Source organism: Eretmochelys imbricata, chromosome 7 (assembly GCF_965152235.1).
Source record: "Eretmochelys imbricata isolate rEreImb1 chromosome 7, rEreImb1.hap1, whole genome shotgun sequence".
Classification (NCBI taxonomy): Eukaryota; Metazoa; Chordata; order Testudines; family Cheloniidae; genus Eretmochelys; species Eretmochelys imbricata.
Window position 1 is genome coordinate 83,051,458 of NC_135578.1, and position 21,402 is coordinate 83,072,859.

General features: G+C 47.4%; 1 protein-coding gene across 2 annotated transcripts in view; it reads right to left on the bottom strand.

The window, feature by feature from the left end:
* Positions 1-397: 397 nt before the first annotated feature.
* The window catches only part of CDH23 (cadherin related 23), a 498,190-nt gene continuing 477,185 nt past the window's right edge, over positions 398-21,402 (bottom strand). Inside the window, exons 53-69 of one of the 2 annotated variants that reach the window (XM_077821918.1) lie at positions 21,081-21,258; positions 19,826-20,037; positions 18,111-18,305; positions 16,007-16,117; positions 15,261-15,390; positions 12,789-13,052; positions 11,917-12,078; positions 11,086-11,342; positions 9,737-9,834; positions 8,914-9,034; positions 8,392-8,471; positions 7,736-7,776; positions 7,222-7,282; positions 5,111-5,240; positions 4,366-4,488; positions 3,726-3,839; positions 398-1,523 (exon numbers count right to left, since the gene is read on the bottom strand). In XM_077821918.1, coding sequence (XP_077678044.1) covers positions 1,200-1,523; positions 3,726-3,839; positions 4,366-4,488; positions 5,111-5,240; positions 7,222-7,282; positions 7,736-7,776; positions 8,392-8,471; positions 8,914-9,034; positions 9,737-9,834; positions 11,086-11,342; positions 11,917-12,078; positions 12,789-13,052; positions 15,261-15,390; positions 16,007-16,117; positions 18,111-18,305; positions 19,826-20,037; positions 21,081-21,258 — 2,601 coding nt within the window. In that variant the 3' untranslated portion in view covers positions 398-1,199. The remainder of the gene's footprint in view (positions 1,524-3,725; positions 3,840-4,365; positions 4,489-5,110; positions 5,241-7,221; positions 7,283-7,735; positions 7,777-8,391; positions 8,472-8,913; positions 9,035-9,736; positions 9,835-11,085; positions 11,343-11,916; positions 12,079-12,788; positions 13,053-15,260; positions 15,391-16,006; positions 16,118-18,110; positions 18,306-19,825; positions 20,038-21,080; positions 21,259-21,402) is intronic. The other variant, XM_077821919.1, reaches the window with a different exon arrangement.

Consider the following 21,402-nt stretch of genomic DNA (forward strand, 5'->3'; position numbering starts at 1 on the left):
GGCTCCAGTGTGTACCATGTGCATGCTATTGCTCAGCAGCATGCCTGCAGGACTGTGGAATAACACTGACTTCTTCAAAGGGATTACATTCCTTTGCTAGAAGTCGGTTAGAAAGGAGTCTCTTTTGGGTAGTATTGTTAGGGTTCTGTGGGGGTAGAGATTAAAGTATTCTTGCCACTTCCTGTAGGGTTGCAGATTGGGAAATGTGAGCAGAGGAACGGAGCGAGGCCACACACTATTCTGTGTTTAATCCACAACAAGAAATTCAGTCATAATAGTTCTTTGCTGATATACAGCAGTGTATACACAGATGAGTGAGCACTCAGAGGTATGTAAACTCAACACCTTCCCCAGTGAAGTGCCCCTTGGTAGTGAGAAAGAAATAACAATGGACAGGTTAACCAAATCCATATTGTATTTCTGGTTCATTTAACAGACCATTCCCAAAACTCTCAACAAGTTACTATTAGAAACGGAACAAACAAACAAACAAAAAAAATTACACACGAACACTCTACATTCAAAACCCAAGTTAATGTCAGTCTGTTTCCGGTTGACGTCATATACGATTTGGTAAGCCAGCAAAATGGAGAAATGTCTTCGGTTTGTTTTCTCTTCCTGTAAAGGTGATGACACGGATTAATGCCAAACAGATTCAGACTCCCTTTATAGGCTTCCTGGAATGCCACACCAGCCCCAGACCCTTCTTCTCCCACCCTGGTGTGATGTGCTCCTGTCCCATGCATAGTAGGAGGATGCAGCCATGGGCGAGTTGAGGAGCTAGAAAACATGCATGTCTTGAGTCTTTGTACCCACTGGGTGCAGGTCTTTTTGCAACCCTAAACATTTGTAGTTTGTGTCTTGATTCCACAGGGCTTCCCTTCTTCTGTTTTGAAACTTTTAATCTTTCATATTTTTAAAAAAAATAAAAAAATATGAATTTAATGATCAAATGATGTGCGTGTCTAGTAAAGCACAGTCCCGAGAGCCCTCCACCACGGTAAGGCTCCCCAAGGCTGCTGTATCAAAACAAAACAGTTGGCGATCTCTGTGGGATTAGTTTTGGGAACTACGGGGGCAGTGATTAGGCCACCAGGTTCTCTTTTACCCTCTTGCCCCGAGTCTGTGTTTTCTTTTTGCAGTGACGGTCTGCTTGGCCACACTTTCTTGGAATGCTAGACGAGAGACGACACTTCTAGTCATAACTCTGTGATCTCCAGTGGGCTCTCCATAATCACCTCCCTCATCTTGTGCATGGGGGTGGATTTGGCAGACTCGGTGCGAGCATTGCGGTCGTTATAGCTTCCACAGTCCGTGTTCAGTGTCTCCAGGGACCGAACCAGCACTTTCTGGTCATCCTCTGGCAGGCTGTTGAGATCAGAAGTTAGCAGAGTGCCCGTGCTGCCATGCACCACATGGATACCATCTGGGCCTTTGAGCTCAACAGGTTGCTTGTGCCGGAACCGAAGGCTCCCCTGGCTCGGGCTCTGCTCCTCCTCTTCATCCAGGTCATTCTGGATCAGCTGTAAGAAGCCCAAGCACAAATCAACAACATGGGTTCCAATACTTGTGTCCCTTTCCCTCCCCTGCCTCCCTTAGCATCATTGCCGGTTACCAGTTGTCTCCCCGAAGGCCCTAGACCACTTTTCCTGAAGCATGGGTCCGCAGGAGGAGCAGGTTCCACTAGCTATATTTGTAGGCAGTGTTTTCTTTGCTACGTCTTAAAGCTAAACTGGAATCTGAGGTAGATCTTACATGGTCTATGAGCATTAACACAAAATCTGTAGCTATGAACTCCTCCACTCCTCCTCAGTGGCACCCAGAGGCCTCAGCTGGGACCAGGGCTAAGTTGTGCTAGAGGCTGTACAGAAATATAGACTGAGACAGACCCTGCCCCCAAGGAGCTTGCAATCTAAATGATGAAGTATTTATTATTTGTATTACAGTAGGCTCATGGAATTGGTTTCTGAGCTGTGTTGGTCTTGGAGCAAAATACTGTGCAGTGGAGAGTGCAAATGGGGTGAGTTCAAGTGGGAGATTTCAACAGTAGATTTTCAGACACTTTTCCTTCTGACAGGCCTGAAAGAGACTCCACTGGTTTTTGAGTGCCAGGGCTGGGGGTTCTGGGGCAGACGGTGGGAGCGAAGGCCAACATAGGCAGGAGAGGCCAGGAGGAAGGAGGTTTTTGCACAATCTGGGGTTGGGTTGAAGGGAGCTGAGGAGACTTTGGGAATGGAGGAGGCTTAAGTGGGAGGGGTGGGTTTGCCAGCATGACTGAGGACAAGCGAGTGGGATTCTGAGGGAAGGTGAGTGGAGGGAATGGGGCTGTGTGTGAATGTGGGTTCAGAGTTGTGGGGAAAGAGATTAAAGGGAGCTAGGAAAGTAAGAACTGGCTCTGAGCTGGGGGTTTGTGGGGAGGGAGAGCAGGAGGCTAACTCCTGTTGTCTCCCACCCCGCCCTGTATAGTAAGGTCTCTCAGATTTTCATTCTGAAAGGGGGAAGGTGGTAGAAGAGGCGCCTCTTTTCCTCTCACCTCTCCATCAACCCCCATCTGCCAAACCCTTCCCCATAACCTCCACAGCCAGGTCTCAGCTTCTCCACTTTGAAAACCTGCTTAACCTACAATGGTGGGGGGCTGGTGAGGGGATAGAAAAAAGCAGGGGAGTGGGCTCTGCTCCCTGCAGCCCCACCATTAACAGAAGGCACTAGCTGCCACTGGCCGCGGTTTAGCTGTGAGCATACAGAAGGAAGGATGGATATTTGACAATATTCTACAGAACAAACACCAGGGAGGAGTAGAAATCTGGCCTGAGGGCAGAAGAAGAGGAGCTGAATGAGAGAGGTGGCAAGCCTGGAAGACAGGAGCATAGGGGGCACAGGAAATGAAATGGCCATGAATGGGGAGGAAAAACAAAAACCTGTGCTTTGGAGAGAGAGTTTGAGATTTTGGTTGGAAGTGCAGGAGGAGATGTGAGCCTGGACCCAGAGAGACACAGGCCTGGGAATCCCTCACAGAGACAGAGCTTGAAGCTGAGAAAGTAGAAGATGCTGCCACGAGAGAAGAGGACAAGATTCTGATTCACACCAACATGTGTGGGGCCAAGAGGAGGAGAGCCGCCAAATGAGATGCTGAATGAGCAGGCAGCAATGTCAGAGAACCAGGAGAACAGAGCGCTGTAGAAACGGAGAGGCTGATCAGCTAACTATTATTATTGGAATGATATATTCTAAAGGCTTGTTCCAAAGAGCAAATAGTCCAAGCAAACAGGATAAAGGGGAACCGGTTAATGGTGGGATGTCACATTAACCGGTGGATGAAAAGAAGGGTCAGTGTGGACATTTAGAGAGGAAAGAAAGACACTGTCTTGCTGTCAGACCCATCCTGGGGGAAACATACTCTGGTGAGTGGCATGCCATCAACTCCACTGTATTCCAGCACCATTCCATTCTGCACCTTGGTGATGACATGGGCAGGAATGTGGCTACGGCTGGAATCTCTCTTTGTGCCAAGTCAGAGTGTTTTTGTGAATATGGTCTCCAGTAAAAGGAGGAGGGAGCCCCCTCCCCTGCATCTGGTTAAACTGGCAGCCATGAGCTCACACAACTTTAGGGGGCAAAAGGGTCACCCAGCAGAGTTTAGAGCAGGTCAAAGGCATGGAAACAGACACTCCATTCCAGAGGGCACAGCAAGCATTTCCTCTCATGTCCATGCACACGCTTTCTACCTCGGTAACCGAGGACTGGTCCCCCTGACTGGTGGTGGCTTTATGCACCATCCTCTGGGCAAGCAGTTTTTTCAGCCGCATGTAGTCGTCCAAGACCACCTTCAAGAGAGAGCCCTGGATGGAGGGGGCAACAGGAGAGATTATACAGGGGCTCCTCCCCGCCAGCCCCAAACTCTGAAACAACCTCAGTGAGGAAGTCCAGGTGTGAACCTAACTCCATCCAAGAGGAACCAGGCAGGCACTTTCCCCTAAACAAAAAATGATCTCAAAAGAAACTATGTGCTTTATGTCAATCCAGTGCTATCACGTTTTAAACATGGGATTTGCCATAGTGCATTTGCTATGGCTGTCACAACAGTTAGATGCCAAGGCTGGTTTTCTGCTCAAAGACTGTGCTGTGTCTAGATGGGTGAATTTCAGAGCTGCGTTCCTGTTAGTTTCCCAATCGGTACATGCAGCAAAGACTAGTCTGCACTGGATTATGTCAGGGCAACGTTCCTCTCAGCTGCGGCGAATCTGGAGCTATTTGGAAACCTCACTGTCTCCTGCTCCTTTCACAAAGAAGGACAATGACTAAGATGGCATAGGACTGAAATGTGAAGGCTATTGGACAAAAATGGAGGAAGACAACACCACTCACCTTGATGGGTCCTTCCCGCATGATCTGACCTAGTTTGGCAATGTTGTCATATTCCTGGATGGCTGCTCGCAGGTAACGGTCATCATCAGGTTTGGCAGCAGAGGGCTCTCTTCCAAATGTTCCCTACAACGGACAGGAGTTTCTGAAAACAAAACCTCAGCAAAAATGGGCCAGAACCATAGGCGGTGGGTATCAAAGGCTGGGGAGTCTGTGCCTTCCCAAACAGCCCTGTGTGATCCTGCCCACGCTCCACCCTCAGGCCCCCTCCTGCTTCCCACTTGGTGCTCTGCAGGGCTGTGGGCCGGCTCTTTCCCCCAGAGCCGTGGGCTGGGGCCGGCCTATGGTCAGGGACTCCAGGTGGCTGGAGCCGTGCTCGCACCGCCCACCCGCCCTCCCTGCGCTCCGGGGCTGGGGGCCACGCTGCCCATTCTCCCTGTGCTCCGGGGCTGGGGGCCACGCTGCCCACTCTCCCTGCGCTCCGGGGCTGGGGGGCCACACCGCACACTCAGGGCCAGGGATGCTCGGGCGGCCTAGGGGTGTGTGTGCCCTCTGGGCTGTGGTGGGGGAAGAGGGGCAGGAAGGGCAGGGCCTCGGGCAGAAGGGGCGGGCTGGGGTAGCTCTATTAACTACAATGGAATTACTCCTGATTTGCACTGGTATTAGTGAGATGCGAACTCAGGCCATCTGAATCTGACTGAGCTGTCACTCCCCCGCCGAAAGTAAGAATAAGCTGGCAGTATCTCACATGAGTCCTGGCTGGGCTGTTCCATAGGTCTGTGATTTCACTCAGGTTCTCAGGCAGGTCATCTTCATGCTCTGCCTGCGCGGCTAGCTCCATATTCCTGCAGAAAGGATCTAGCCACACAGGGTTAGCCCTACACAGACACACAAAGGGCTGAGGTGAATGAAGGGAGACAGTGAGATGGGCCCCGCTATTGCTGCTTCTCTGAAAATAACACATTGCTTAACTCTAGGAGTTTTATGCACTGTAATCACTCCTCCCAAAAAACAGATTCTGACAAGGTCATACCTCCTCCTTCCATCATACACAAAATATGAATTCGCTTCAAGCCTCCATTTGCCTTCAAGCTGTAGTTAAATTAGGAGGCATTTCTGTACAATTAATTCTAAAAGCCTGGATTAGGCATTTAAACAACAACTTCAAGCAAAAACCACCTGGCCCAGACCCCTTCCTGTAAGAATCTATAGGTGATAAACTGTAGAATTGTAACATCTGCCTGCAAGTGATTTTCAAAGTTCCGTTGTGTCTGCCGTTCATCAGTAGGTGCCACAAGTCTGCACTGCTTTGGTGCTGAGGGTGCTGGATTAATACGAAGGATGACTTGCAAGAGAGGTCCAGGTCTAAGTAATGTTACGGTGTTTCCTGATACTACCAGGCTGTGGAATCCTAGCTTTCAGTGGCAAGTGAGATGATTTGTGTTGAAAGTGGTAGCACAGGGGTCGGCACCCTTTCAGAAGTGGTGTGCCGAGTCTTCATTTATTCACTCTAATTTAAGGTTTCGCGTGCCAGAAATACATTTGAACGTTTGCAGAAGGGCTCTCTCTATAAGTCTATATTATGTAACTAAACTATTGTCGTATGTAAAGTAAACAAGGTTTTAAAAATGTTTATGAAGCTTCATTTAAAATTAAATTAAAATGCAGATCTTATCAGTTTAGTGCAGTCGTTCTGAACCTGGGGTGCACGCACCCCTTTGAGATGCCATTTCTGGGGGTGCGAAACATGCGAGATTTTTTTAGAAGGTAAATCATCGAAAACACAAACTAAGCACAGGCACATAAGTACAACTACTTTGTTGCATCAGACCTATGTTTTTATTAACATTATACATTTTTTAACAATTTCTGTAATATACAATGTTTTTAAGTTTTCAAGTTTTTAAGCTAATTGTAGTGTAATTTTTGATACGGGGTGAGAGAACATATTTTGAGAATTCCAGACCATCAGCGGGCTGAGTGGGGCCAGGTGTAGTGTGTTAAATTGCTCCCCATAGGAGTATGCTACTTCCAGTGTACTACTTATGGCTGCCAGTCCCGGTGCTCTGAGCGGTATGGTCAGGGGACGGGGAACAGAGGTGGTTGGATAGGCGTGGGAGTCCCAGGGGGCCTGTCAGGGGTCGGGGGTGTGGACAGGGGTCAGGACAGTCAGGGGACTTGGATGGAGGGTGGGGTCCCGGGAGGGGGTGGTCGGGAGACAAGGAGCAGGGGGGGTTGGATGGGTGGAGGGTTCTGAGAGGGGCAGTCAGAGGGCAGGGGGTCCCAGGAAGGGGTGGTCAGGGGACAAGGTGTGTGTGTGCGTGGGGGGGGTTTGGATGAATCAGGGGTTATGAGGGGGGGCAGTCAGGGGGCAGAAACTGGGCCAGCTGTTTGTGGAGGCACAGCCTTCCCTACCATGGTGTAGTGCATTAAATTTCTCCCCGTAGGAATGTGCTACTTACAGTGTACTACTTACAGCTGCCAGTCCTGGTGCTCTGCAAGTAGCACATTCCTACAGGGGGGAAATTTAATACACTACACCTGCGGACAGAGCCCCAGACCAGCGGCAGGCTGAGCGGCTCAGCCCGTTGCCGGTCTGGGGTTCCGTCCGCCAGCTCCTCCCAGCCTGGGTCCCGGCCGCCAGCCTCGCTCAGCCTGCTGCCAGTCTGGGATTCCGTGCCAGTAAAAATCGGCTCGCGTGCTGCCTTTGGCATGCGTGCTGCAGGTTGCCGACCCCTGTGCTAGCAGAAGCCAGTGGTGGTACTAAAACACTTGTTCTGCCCATGGAATTCCAGAGATTCCTCCTGCTGTGTCATGTAGAGTGAACTGTGAAAAGCAAGAAAAGTATTGTGAACTCACCCATCAAAGGAATATTTATTTGTGTTTGGCATGTCCATGATGTCCATGAAGCCTCGGTTCCCTGTGGAAGGCAGCAGGTATAGATTAGACTGACATTTATATAGGCTAAGTAAAAGACAACAGCATGGCTGTGGGCACAAATCCACACTTCTCTTTTGACGGAGAGAAGGGAAAGCACCCTAGATCGTGAAGAAAACAACACCCAGCACCCTAGATCTTGAAGGAAACAACAATGCCAATGGGCGAGATATTATGGGGCTGATAACTCAAAGCTCTGGCAACTAAAAAAATTCTCCCAATGTCATATCTATCCATCTACTACCAATGAAGAGGCAAACTCATTTCTAATTTATTGCCCACTAGCAGCCCAAAGTCTCTTTCAATAGATTCCTGGGTTTCTCCCCACTGCCCAATATCTATGTTTCACACTATTTCCCGCATATTTATTAGCCTGCATGTCTTCAGGAAGAATCTCATATTGTTATATCAACAAAAAAAACCCAAAGTCTCTCACCTGTTGAGCCGGCCACGATAGCTTTCAATTTCCTTTTATGTCTGGGGAAAAAAAGGAAAAAAATTAAGTCAATTGAAAGAAAGAAAGAAAGAAAGAAAGAAAGAAAGAAATACTTAATGGAGAGAAGTGTGAGGAACAATCACGTGAAATGGGACAGTGCTTGCAAATCTCTTCCCATGTACAGTCATAGGTCGCTAGACAGCAAGGACATGGCCTATGGTTTCAGGACATTCTCAAAAGCAATCTATTAGCTCAGATGGTGCCTTCTTCTCTTGGCTGGAGCTCTAACATTTGTAGTCTCTCGCTTTAGGTATATTATTCCAGTCACTGCAGAAAGATCCTTTACATCAGGATTACTCAAAGGATTGTGCTTCTTGGGCTCCTAGGTAATATTTTCAGCAATATGTGAGCTACGAGCCTGAATTCCATTGAAAAACTAGGTGCATTTAAAATTGGTGCCCATCATTTCACCCTGCAGTACCCAGGATCTTAAATTAGCCATTCTGGCCTATCATTCCCAGGTTGCATGGGTTACTCATGATGTTCTGTCATTTCAGGTTATTGTTGTCATTTATTCTGCTCTATAATATCCAAACATTTAGGTTTATTCATATACTTGCATTGTCCTGCAGTCCCAGGTGCTTAGGGTTACTCACACTGTTCTGTAGTACCAGTTCATGAGGATGAAGAGCATGGCAGCCAGGAAGAGGAGAATAGCCAGGATGATAATTGCCATCTAGAAAAGATAAATTATTTATAACAGATGTGAGCAATTTTAAACCTGCAGATGGAGAGCAAACAAGCAGGATATTAATACAAGAAGAAATATTTCCAAGTTTTAGGCCCACTAGCAGCCCAAAGGAAGAAAGTACATACTGTAGAGAAGGGACAGTCCATCACCTGCTAGTGGATGCAGTAAAGCAACAACTCATCCCACTCCACTGGGTGACATAATTCCTGGAGAAATAATTCCTTCTGCCACATGTCAGCAGCTGTAAATACCACTTTCCTCTTTTTTTAAAAAAAGGCAATTTGGAGGCAATTTGCAAGTGCAAGAGGCACTTTCCTTCAGTGTCACCCAGTGGGTGGGCTGGACAGCCATACCAAGTGATTTGCAGGGACGTGAAATGGTGGATGGCACAGGCAGGCAAGGAATCAAGGATGCTCCTCTCCTTTACCTGCAGCGCTGAGAGGTCATCTGGGGCCCTGGCAGTGATGGCAGGCTGCACGTCCAACACGTTGTAATTCCTGAAGAGATTCCGCAGCTGCTCCTTATTATCATCAATCATCTGGATCACTCTAGGAAGAAAGAAAAGAGAGCGGAAGTTTGAATAGGGGCTCCTCTCATTTCCTGACCACCAGAAATACCCTTTAAGAGTTTATCCCAGGAGATCCTGAACCCTCCTCCATATAGTCCAGGGCACAATGGCATTGGGAGGCAGAAGTGCATGTTGCTTTGGGCAGCTTGGATGGTACCAGAAGAGTCTTTAAAAATGAGGTGATCAGCAAGTGCCTGGCTGTGTAGCAAGCTAACCAGATTTCAGGGCTAGCAGATGTTTCTTAAAAAGTCAATATTGGAGTCTGATGGCCACTTGTTCTGGTGCTGGCAACAAGCTTTGTTGGTGGAGCTGAAGCAGTTGGGGCAAAGTGGGGTATGTGCAGGTGTTATTTCACTGCCTTCACTGCTCTAGAGATGGGGACAGGATGCCTAAGTTGGAAACAATGCCAAATACGACTTCACCTTGTTTACACTGACCAGTCAGTCATGATCAGCCTTGTGTCACTAATGCATGTTTAAACACAGTAAGATTTCCTTGGGAGGACAAGCCCATCCATACAGAAAGATGCATTAGACCCAGTGTTACTGGCATCAACCTTCTGATGCATTGAAATGAAGCACACTGAGGTATAAAACTTCCTTATTGATTCCAAAAGCATGAATTCCCCTCCTCCTGCTTCCTTCCCTCTCCCATCTATGCATACAGAGAGGCAGTAGCTTACCGCTCCACATCCAGAATCCTATTGGTTTCTCTATTCACCACGTGAATCAGCAACTCTGTCTGGGCAGAGTTCACACGGCCCTTTTTGTCCACATGGAACTAAGAGAGAGAAACCAGATGCTCATGATATAGCCACAGGGAACATGTCACCTTCTAGGGCAACCACCCCAGGTTCTAGCACACCAAAGGACTTTGTGCATGCTATCTGTTCTTTCATGGCACAGTTAGTCAGGAATTCAGAGATGGGGCAAAACCCCAGTTCAGAACACATTCCAGAAAGGTTCTCACTAATAGGAGATTGTAAGCCAGGGCTTCTTGCAATGCCCCATTAGTCTTTTTAAAATTTTCATTTTGGGCCCACCTCTGCAGTTTGCTCGCCTACTGCTTTGACCATTCACCTCAGTCAGGAGGTCCTACACCATTAGCCAGCAAATTAAGGCCATTCTGGGTTTGAAATAAATGGCTGACACCCTCTTCCTTGATTCAGCTGTTATGCCTCCTTTCCTGCTCCACACAGAGACAAACTGCTGTCCCAGAAAGGGCCGCTGTCATTGCCCATGCATGCAGGGGCAGCACAGACATTTGGGTTGAGGAGGAAGCCAGGAGCTGTTGAGTTCTAATCCCAGATCTTCCACTGACTTCTTGTGTGAGCTTGGACTAATCACAACCCCTCTGCGTATCAGTTTCTCCATGTGTAAAATGGGGACAATATTACTTACGTCCCATACAGCTGTGCTAGGAGACTGAATTAGTCTGTAAGGCACTTTGAAGATGCCCATACTTTATGTAACTGCGAAGAATTATTCATATAATAGACCAGCAGAGAAGTGTGTGTGTGGGGGAGGGGAAACATGTAACCTCTCACATAAGCACTCCCCTCTTTCCAGAACAATGATAAGATGATATTTTTGTTGGCTCTATCCTACAGTGTTCCCACTGAGCTGATACATTCTAAAAAATCACAGTGATCAAATGTCCCCAGTCTGGCTATATCCCAACATGCTAACTTGTCTATACAGAGACATTAGATGCACATATTTTGTTCCTGTTTCAGGGGAGACCAGTTAAAAATAAAATAAGTAGGGGGGGTCTTGAACCATCCGTGGTAGATCAATCATTTTGTGGCTGGATTTCTGTTGTAAGTCATAAGAACAGCCACACTGGGTCAGACCAGTGGTCCATCTAGCCCAGTATCCTGTCTTTCGACACTGGCCAGATTCCTCAGAGGGAATGAACAGAACAGGGCAATTTCAAGTGACCCATCCCCTATCATCTAGTCCCAGATTCTGAGCCGTGTGAGCCATGTTATGGCACATCAGGGTGTGTGCATGGCCCAGGAGCTGTTATTACCTGCACATCATCTGAGTTGACAATGGCTCCTGTGATGTTGGACAACAGACTGATGAACTCTTCCTCAAACTGCCGCACCTTGTCTGGGATCTCGTTGATGATGATTTTCACCCGCTGGTCATCCCGCAAGATGTAGATTCCGACAACGGCAGTGTCATTATGCCCTGCTAGGTCTGAAGCCATGATGTCCACCACAAAATAGCCAGGGTTGTAGGCTGTGAAAAGGTCAAAGGTTCGCAGGATCCCATCCAAGTTACCTTTGGGGAGAGCCAGTTACAAGTCAAAAATTAGCCCAATAATTTTAGATGACCATCAGTAAATAAACAGACTCCCAGCTTCCTTTGTGCTGTTCAGGCTGGGTGGGGATTTATCCATAGCAGACAACCTGGCCCCTATCGTCATCTCTGGTGTGATCGTTATTCCTCTCCTCGTGCCTTGAAGGCTGTTGCCTCCTCACGCAAACCCACTCCTACTTCAAATGGCTCCCCAGCAAGGGACTGTTGAAGCCATAGCAGAAGAAATGAGAATAAAGGAAAAGGTGTTCCCTATCTGTGTGGTGGACAGCACTGCATACCCACTCTGAGCCACAGAAACAGTGCATCAATTTCAGCCACTGCTATGGGAGGATCACACATGGGACCAAAGAAATCTGAGAATGGAAGTCTGGCTGTAAACATATGGCACCCTTAAACTTTCCCACTCGGACTAGCTAACTGTAATTTCGGTCCCTGCCTATGGGTGGGAAGGAGGGGAATGAGAACCTTTGGATCTCTGTGCTGTCTAATGAGACATCTCTGCTAGAGACTCGTGTGGTGACACATGGGTACTTACCAATACTGAAGACACTGGCCACCTCCTCTGAGTCGTTGGAGTGCTGCTTGATGTAACGGATCCCCAGGATGTTGTACAAGACCAGGCTATTGTTCCCCACATCGGAGTCCAGTGCCACTACCTTGATCAGCTCTGAACCCACCTTGGCATCCGTCGCAACCCCTTTTGGGGGTGGCAAGAAAGGAAGAGAAGGAAATGGAGTAGGGTATGTACATTAATCTCGGGCCACACACCCCAGAGTGAGGAGGTACTGTAAGGAAGAGTTTCCCCTGAAAATGCCAATTGCCATTGTGACAAAGAGGGATCCTCCACCCCTGCCACCACCCAAAATAACCCCTCACCAAGAAGTTTCCTTAGCAGTCCTGTATGTCCCATATGGAAGAACGGACAATATGCCCATTTGACCCCGAGCCAATTCAGTTTGCCTAGCTTTGCCAGTAATCCTTCCCAAAGAGGGAGAGAAGCCAGGGCTATTATGGAGCTGTACAGCCTGACTCCTGTGTCAAATAGTCTTCATCAGCAAGTGAACCTCCCTGGGAAGCTTGCAGCTGACTGTGTAACTGCCTGCGGCTGTCTAGGGCGTTGCTGGTAGATTGTGATTGGCTGTGCAATATGGCAGTTCTTGGGAACGGAGCCTAGTTTGGTGGGTTAATCCAAGTCCCCTCCACTATCTCCTTGGAGAAGTTTGGTTTTCTCCTCTCGTATAGTTTTCCTTTCAATAGTCCCCATCCCAGGCCACGGTGATCTCAGCCCTCGTCAGCCCAGGATGCTCAGGACCTGGACTTGTATCCCTGAATGGCAGCCTCTGTATTTACCCCAGGAAAAACAGTCACCCAACCAGCTGGCCATCTTCTAGTAACACCACCCCTTACCTGCCGTGTAGTCTGACTTAGAGAAACGGGGAGGCTGATCATTAATATCATCCAGAAAGATCCGGACTTCCTGCAGAGTGGTGTCTGTCCTGGGGTCCAAGGCCTGGATTCTGGCTGCCCTGTGACCCCTAGGAGGTGTCCAGTTCCTGTTACTGGAGGCTTTGACAATGATGGAATAATAGGTCTCTGTCTCTCGATCCAGATCTCGTAGCACCTGCAGCTTCCCATCCTGGCTTAACTTGAAATTGTTCTCCCTGTTACCAGCTAGGAAGGGTAAATGAAATGCAAGTCAGTCTTACCTGTGCCCTAAAATTTCCCTTCTGGATCTGGAACATGGATGAGGAGAACAGATGGGCACAGAACTCCAGTTCAGACCCTAAACCTGGCCTTTCTCCTGATTGTCCTCCCTTCCCACAGGATTACCTTGGGTCTACTCCAGACAGGCCCAGAAATGGTGTCCAGGTCTCCTTGTCCTCACAGAAAAACATTTCAAAATAATATATCTAGTTCCATACATTTACAGATCTTTTACAAACACCAAGTAAGATACATTCCCTGCCCTGAACAGCTCACTGAGTCTGCTCATGAATCCTGATTCTGGTTCTGCTAACACCAGGGAATCATGGGCTCTATAACATCACCAGTTCTTGAGAAATCATGTGATATTTTAAACACATGACAGGCTATAAATAGAACACTCTGGATCCATTTCGGTATCTCCTTGAATTAGCCCCACTGATGCCATGACAATGGCTCCTCACAGTCCCCTTACCATGCGACCTCACATCCACTGGTAACTCCCCTCTTTGGATAGCCTTTTATGTATGAATAGTCCTCTGCATAAATACCTCTAAACCTGCTAGGAAAAAGCAGATGGGTGGGGTGAACAAGTCCCCCACGGGATGCACACATGAAGACCACACAACTGATATCACAGCTCTCACCTGGGATGTTCCTGAGTGGCATGGAGGGTACTGGGTAAGGGCTCACAAGCTGTGCAAGTATGTGTGTGTGTCTGTGTCTATTCCATGAATGCCAAGCCTACAAAGTGGATGTCTGTGTCTCTTTCTCCCACCTGACTTTCCCTGTCCCTTTCTTCTCCTTCCTCCCAGCTGAACTGGCCTTTCAGTTTAATTGTTTCATTTTCTTTAATTCAACTCATGAGCTGAGTTTCTCATCTTATGAAAGAGGTTTCAAAATTATCCACCAAGAAGTGTGCTCACCAGAATAGGCTGTCATTGTGTGAAACATCACTGAGTTCATGTAAGGACTGACATCTCCCTACCAAAGGTTTAAACAGCTGTCAATGCACACACACACGCCGGTTGCCTTATTATGGCACCCTGCTACAAGCAACTTTCCTGACATCCCTTTTTTTCAGCTCCTAATTAACCTGTGTAACAGCTGGATGGTGTTTCTCTGGCTTAGCGATGTAGCTTCATACTTCATGCCTGGTAAGATGTGTTGGGGTCCTTGATACGGAGTGTCACATTGCCAGATGGAATGTGATACTGCCGCTAGCAACCTGCTCTGTGTGACAGCTGCATTTTTCACAGGGTGAGGAGAGCAGGGACTGCCGCTACTGCATTTACAGAAGCAATATTGTGTTCATGCCAGGGTAAAGCAATACCTTATGGATTTTATTTTAGGACAATGGATGCCCTCTGCCTCTGCAATAGCTAAAATAACAGTACAGCCCCCTCAGGCAGGAGATGGGCTTGGAGGGGAGTCTGTGGGGGACATCTGAAGAGTTCTAGGTAGAAAAATGGACACATATGCTGTAAGTTTCTAAAGGCAGTGAGTTGACATGATTGCCCATTCACCTGGATTTTAAGCCATTTTAAGTCACCCCTGGAATAGCAGCAGAGTTGCAAGTTAAGATCAAGGAGTATCTTCAGGGCTGTATGATGGTCCAAGGGCTAGAAGAGCAGCTTTGCTCCCAGCCAAGATTGAGATGCAATAGCAGAGTTTAGGGGGCGCAAGGCTGGAATAGCCAGGGACTGATGAAGGTCAGGATTTAGGTGCTGGGACAGAGATGTGTTGAGGAAGCTTGTACAGCAGCTGTCATTATACCTGGCTCTAGGCATTGCTTTCTGTCCTGCACCTTCACCAACACTGAGGCCTGGTCTACACTAGAAAATTTGGTCGGTTTAACTATGTCGGTCGGGGTGTAAAAAATCCACACCCCTGAGCAGCCTTGTTAAACTGACCTAAGTCCCCGTGTAGGCAGTGCTAGGTCAACAGAACAATTTTTCCATTGACCTAGCTATCGCTTCTTGGGGAGATGAATTACCCACGCCGATGGGAGAACCCCTCCTATCGGTACAAGTAACATCTACGCTGAACTGCTGCAGTGGTGCAGCTATGCCACGATAGCATTTTATGTGTAGACACCCTTAATTCATCCAAAATTAAAGCAGCAGCACAAAACAAACAACCCCGCAGAGAAACTGAGAAGGGAAGCAACCCTACCTGCTATGAAGTAATAGACGACAGCATTGGATCCCTCATCTGCATCCATAGCACCAGTGACATTCCCCACAATGGTACCAGGGCGGGAATGTTCAGGAACAGACAGAGCTTGATACTGAGGGCTACCTCTCTGCCAGTGTGGGCCCAGGGAGAAGAGAAGGAGGGTTACAGGGAAAAGCAGTAGAGTAGTAAGAATAAACAACGATCACAAGGTTAAAGAGCTCACTCTGACCTCACGGATGGGAGACTTTTTCTCTCTTTGCTTTAAAATGCTAAAGGCACCACAGGGAAGGCTCAGGATTGGCAGCTGGATTGAGATGAGAATTTTTGTTTTTGTGGCTAATGTTCATTTTCACTTAGCACATTAACTGTCTGCTGTCTCACTAACTCCAGTGTGTCCTATGTCTACACAGGGATTAAAAACCCACGGCTGGCCTGAGTCAGCTGACTTGGGCTTGCGGGACTTGGGCTCCGGGGGTGAAAAACCGCTGTGTAGATGCTCAGGCTTGGGGTGGAGCCTGAGCTCTGGGACCGTTTGAAGTGGAGAGTCTTAGAGGTTGGGCTCCAGCCTGATCCTGAATGTCTACACAGCAATTTTTAGCTCTGCAGCCCGAGCCCAAGTCAGCTGACCCAGGCCAGCCGAGGCTGTGCTGCCTGTCTTTTATCCCTGGGTAGACGTACTCTGATAGTCCATATCCCTTCACCTAGAACTGTCCACTGCAAGGGGACAAGATAGCTCTGCTTACAGGTGGTCTCAGGAAGATGGGTTCGTTGTCATCAATGTCATCCAGTGCCACCTGGAGAGGCTGCATGGTCTCATATGCGGGCTGGCCCTGGTCACATGCCACGATGATCAGCTGCAGGAGAAACACACACGCAACTTTGGTCACACAACTTACCTTTTAAGACTCTGCAAAACACTAGCAAATGGGGGGGCCCTACTGCAAGCCAAGAGGTTAGTTGTTATGCTGTATGATTGAATATGAACATTTATATCATTGATATTGTCACTGTTAGACAATTGCAACAAATCTTGTACAAAGTATGTCATGTAAGGTGTCAATGGAAAAGTTATGGTTTGTGAAGTATGATTATCCTGTTTATATGTATCATTTTTGTATCTGAAGTTATGAATATTGGCTATGTAGTGGCATCATATATATGTGTTGTATTCCTGGGTAACACCCACCAGGTAAAATTTACATTAAGGCCAGAGAGTAATGTATTGATAGCCCATCAAAGACACTTGACCCTCACAATGGGCCATAGAAGAAACTCATTCTGCCCAGACAGATCTTCCTGTGGACGCCTCAGCAAGAGTACGGGCAATGGCTACACCCTGTGAGTCATCAAGCCCTGTAAGGACATGTGATATGGTCAGGTGACCCTGGACTCCATCTTGAGACAATAAATTTCCAGGCACATGGTAGAGGATATAAAAGATCTCTGAGACATCTCCATTTTGCCTCTTTCCTTCCCTGATTCTGTGGACTTGGGAAATTACCAGACAGACTTTACAAGCCAGCAATTTATTCCATCACTGCTACAAACCTGATGTAAGGACTTTGCAACTATTTGTATGTAGATGATCTGTGAGCCATTATTAACTCTCCTTCTTTTCTCTTTTATTATTAAACCTTTAGTTTTAGTTACTAAAAGGATTGACATCAGCGTGATTACTGAGTAAGATCTGAGTTATATATTGACCTGGTTAAGTGGCTGATCTCTTGGGATTAGAAGGACCCTATATTTGATGAAATTCATTTTCAGTAACTACTACTCATAGTCCAGTGTCTGCGTGGTGAAACAAGGGCTGGAATGCCTAAGGAGACTGCATCTTTGGCTTCTTGCTAACCAGTGTGGTGAGACAGAAGTTCACTTTTATTACTGGCTTTGTGTAACCCCATGATAGAATAGCCACCACTTTGGGATGCATCTGCCCTATTTCTCAGCACTTTGTCCTGAATTTGGCTTTCCCAGCTGTCACCCACTGAGGCATGGTGACAGTTAGGGATTGAGAAAAGGGTGAAGGCTGATAGAAGCGGTTTTTTTCTGGGTTAGGTATGAAAGATAACTGTGACCCTATGTCTTAGAGCAAACGGAGTGGAATCGGAGAATGTATTAATATCATGTTCCCCTCAGCCGTCAGGCTGGTAAATCTTTTGATACGTTTGATAAACTAGGGAGGTTTGTGCTCAGCAGCCTGGGGTGAGCTGAAGGCCTAAAATTACTACAAGTTGAAAAACATACAGCCCCAACATTTACACCCCATCCCCCAAGGACTGAGTTCAGCGTGAGTATCACCCTAAAGGTAGCTGGATTGCTCTGGGACAGATGATTTCTTTGGGAAAGTTGCAATGGCAAACAGCAGCTCATGACCACAGTTGGACAAGGATTGGGAGGAATACACCAAAGTGTAAGAGAAACAGTTAATCATCAGGACTTGCAGTTTCTAAGTTACTGCTTCCTGCTATTTTTATTATTTGAGAGGTGAGGTTTTAATCATGAAAGTGGGAAATGCAGGGACAGAGCCTAACACAGTGAGATCAGTCACTGTGCAGGACTCAGCCATACCACTCTGGGGCAAGGTTTCAGTCCTGACCTGCTAACAACCCCAGCTATTGTAGTCCTGTCTCCACCCACAGATCTGCCAGTGTACCCCGTCCTTTTCTGCTGCATGACCAGTCCTGAGCCTCCATACAACTCTCCCTCAATCATAATATGTTTCATTCCCTGTGATGCCAGGTCTGAGACAGAGAAGGACAAACTTGGTAACAGTTTTGTGATATGGACAAACAAGCATGTGGACTAAATCCAAGTCCCAGCCACCACTCCTTTTCCCAGACTTACACTGTACACTGCTTGTTTCTCTCGATCGAGCCTCCTTGCTGTCTGGATGAGTCCACTGGTGGAGTCGATGCTGAAGTACTCCCAGTCTTTATTCCCTGCTCCGGTTTTCAATAAGTTGTACTGTACAGCTCCATTGAGACCATCATCCTTGTCTGTGGCGTAGACTTCATACACATTGGACCGGAGAGGTATTTCCTATTCACACACACAAGCAGAATATCAATCCACATACAGGGGGAACACACACCAATTAATCTCCCAACTCCCCTCTCTACAGACTATGACAAGAAAAGTGACCTGCAAAGTACTTAATGGGAGCCCTGTCCGTTTCTGTAAGCACCCACAAACATTTCAAGAGTGTCCCTGCTATGTCCTGTAAGGTGATCCAGGACAAAATACTGACTTAAATCACACCAGTAAAATTCATGCACATCTCCACTGTACAGCTGCACTGCTGACAATGTCCCTAGGTCTCTTGTCTGTTTGCAATGCTGCTATCTGGTGGCCATGGCTGCTGTTACAGCTTCAGACATGCAGGAGTACATGGGACAGCTTCCAAAGGAACACAAACAAAGGCATCATTTTCTACACCTGAAAAACAGCCTCATTGCCTATCTGGGCTCTGTATGAGCTAAGCAGAGCTTCACATAGACAAGAAACTGTTTAAAATATCAGTGTTTCAGTCCCCAGATTGAAGACCTCATTTATAAATACACTTGGCACCGACTGATCAGTGGTTTCCTTATTTTGCTTGTCTCCTGAAGTTTCTGTTCCCTAAAGCTACCCTGAGAGTCCCCATTAATTTGCTCTCCTTGAACTCCTCGTGAGATACTGTGATAGGGACAGGTTCTAGCAGGCTACAGTGATGTATTTTCCCAATATTTCAAGTATAGGTCTTTAGAGAAAGGAGGACCCCATTCTTAGGGGAGGTATAGGCCAAAGGCACGTGTGGGTCATTAACAGTGGAGCCTCTCAAGATGGCTGAGTGTAGACTTCTTCTGACTAAAGGAAGAAGCCCCTTTGCTTAAGGGGAGTGCCAGCAGTTCATCAGGGGCAAGAATGAAGGTTTGGCAGTGCTCCGGTGCTTCTGGGTGCTCTTGCATGAGGCCACCCCCACAGCAGTGACTAACAGCCTGAGGTAGAGAAGGGCATCCTGGTGTTGACAAACAGGACTTTTCAGTCTCCTCTTTTCCTTAGGCTGGCAGCCATCATCTCCCTCTCTCACTCCTTTGTCTATTGTGCAAAACTGCAACTTTCAAAAGTACAATCCAGGAGTGCCACAGACACAGACATAGCCACCAATTCCAGGCTAAGAAGGACGGGGCAGGGCTTCCTTGAAAGCCTGTTTATGCTGTGCACTGATTAGCCTTTGGGGGTGTTGCTGAGTGAGGTGAGGGGATTCTCTCCAATTTTTTTTTCCAGTGCCTCATCTGGGCTAGAGAGCTACCTTGGCATTATGCCCAGTGCTAGCCAGACCAGGGAGTGAGATATCTGATCAAAGAGTCAGTCAAAACTAGGACCACAATAGCTAATGGATTGCTCCTTTGGAAATCTGGTTTGTCACATGACATTGCTGTCCAAGTTAGTGGGGACACAGTTGGCTTCTCCTGGTTTAGCATCTCCAGTACAAGCCCTTCTGTTGACACCTTAATGACACAGGGCAGTAATCACCAGTTCAGGCATCTACACCACTGCACCATATTAGCAGAGTTTACCTCTTTAATATGCAGGATGGTGCCATTGGGTGGCCGGACAAACACTGGTCGGTTATCATTGATGTCAATGACCTCCACCTGGAGCATGGTGGTTCCCCACAGAGGTGGCCTGCCTTTGTCTGTTGCTACCACTGTCAGGTTGAACCTTTCGTAAGACTGCAGGTGTCTTCGGGATGTGATGAGCCCGGAGTCTTTATCAATCTTGAAGGCCTCTGGGGACAGAAGAGACAAATCTATCACTCTGGGCCCTCTGCAGGAAAGAGAATATTATAAATTATTGTATGGTATAAATTAGAAACCAGGCTGGGAGAATGGAGCAGTCTAGCCAGCTAAGGGATTCTGGCAGACAGCTGAATACACCATAATTCACTGGTTGAAAATCATTGGATGAAGCACCCTCGGTCATATCAACACACTAAATCTGAATCACTGTAGGATTCAGGACCCTACAACCATGAGTATATTGTTTATGCGGCACAACACACTTCCCACTGTTATCCCTGTTCCAGGTACATATGCTCTGAAGTGCTGACATCCCAGTGGCATGCTGGAGTTTCAGAGAATCCCTTAAAGCCACAGAGAGGCTGTGGCTGATCTCACTGAATGATTTAAAGCTCACAGGTGTTCTCATGTTATTTTCAGTTCTTCCTCTATTCCACCTGCAGCCCTCTTGATATTGTGGCAAATTGGAGGTGAACTCACAGGTATCAGAAAAGTGGGGTTTTCCCTCCCTTTTCTATATACATATGTGGGCTCTGACCTTGTACCTACCACCCCTCAGTGTGACTTAATACTCTGTAATTCATGCACAGTCAGTATCCACCTCAAAAAACAACCTGCCCTCCACCCTTTCCTGGTTTTTATTTATGTAAGAGGATGTGTAGCGGGCCCATTCCAGGAGCAGGAACTCAGGAAACAGTTTACATTTGTGTAACTAGGAAGTCTGGGAAGTGGCAGCCTTGGGTGTGGTAGTCAAGAGAGAATCGGAGACTGAGCAGAAGTGGAAAGGTCTGCAGGGCTGCAATGCATGACCTAGAAGGCAACAGAATATTCTGTGGTGCAGCCATTGTGTGTGCATATGGCCCCACTGTTAACTTATTAGCATGTGAAATGGGAAAAATGATTTGGACTTTGTGTCCTCTTAGATCTCTCCAGTTTTAACTCTGTGTTTCTGTGTTTTCCATATCTCTCTGGAAACACCTTGTGTGTCTCTCCCATCCCCTAAATGCCTAGCTTTGCTAGTGGGGACGCATACCCACTCCAGGACCCTCAATGCTGTAGGTCACCACTCCGTTGTCACCCTCATCGAGGTCCATGGCTGTCATGGTGATCACAGACGTCCCTGCTGGCTCATTTTCATACATACTGGTGCTGAACTGTCGCTTGGCAAACTGGGGCCTGAAGTCATTGATGTCCAGAACTGTAATCAACACCTTAAGCAAAAGCAAACTGGTCATGTGGATAAAGGCAGAGGCGATCCTACAGGGGCCACAGAACCAGACGGCTGCAGTGATCCTATCAGACAATTGGCTCCACTTCCATAATACTTTTATCCCCCTTCTTGCTCTCTATTTAAT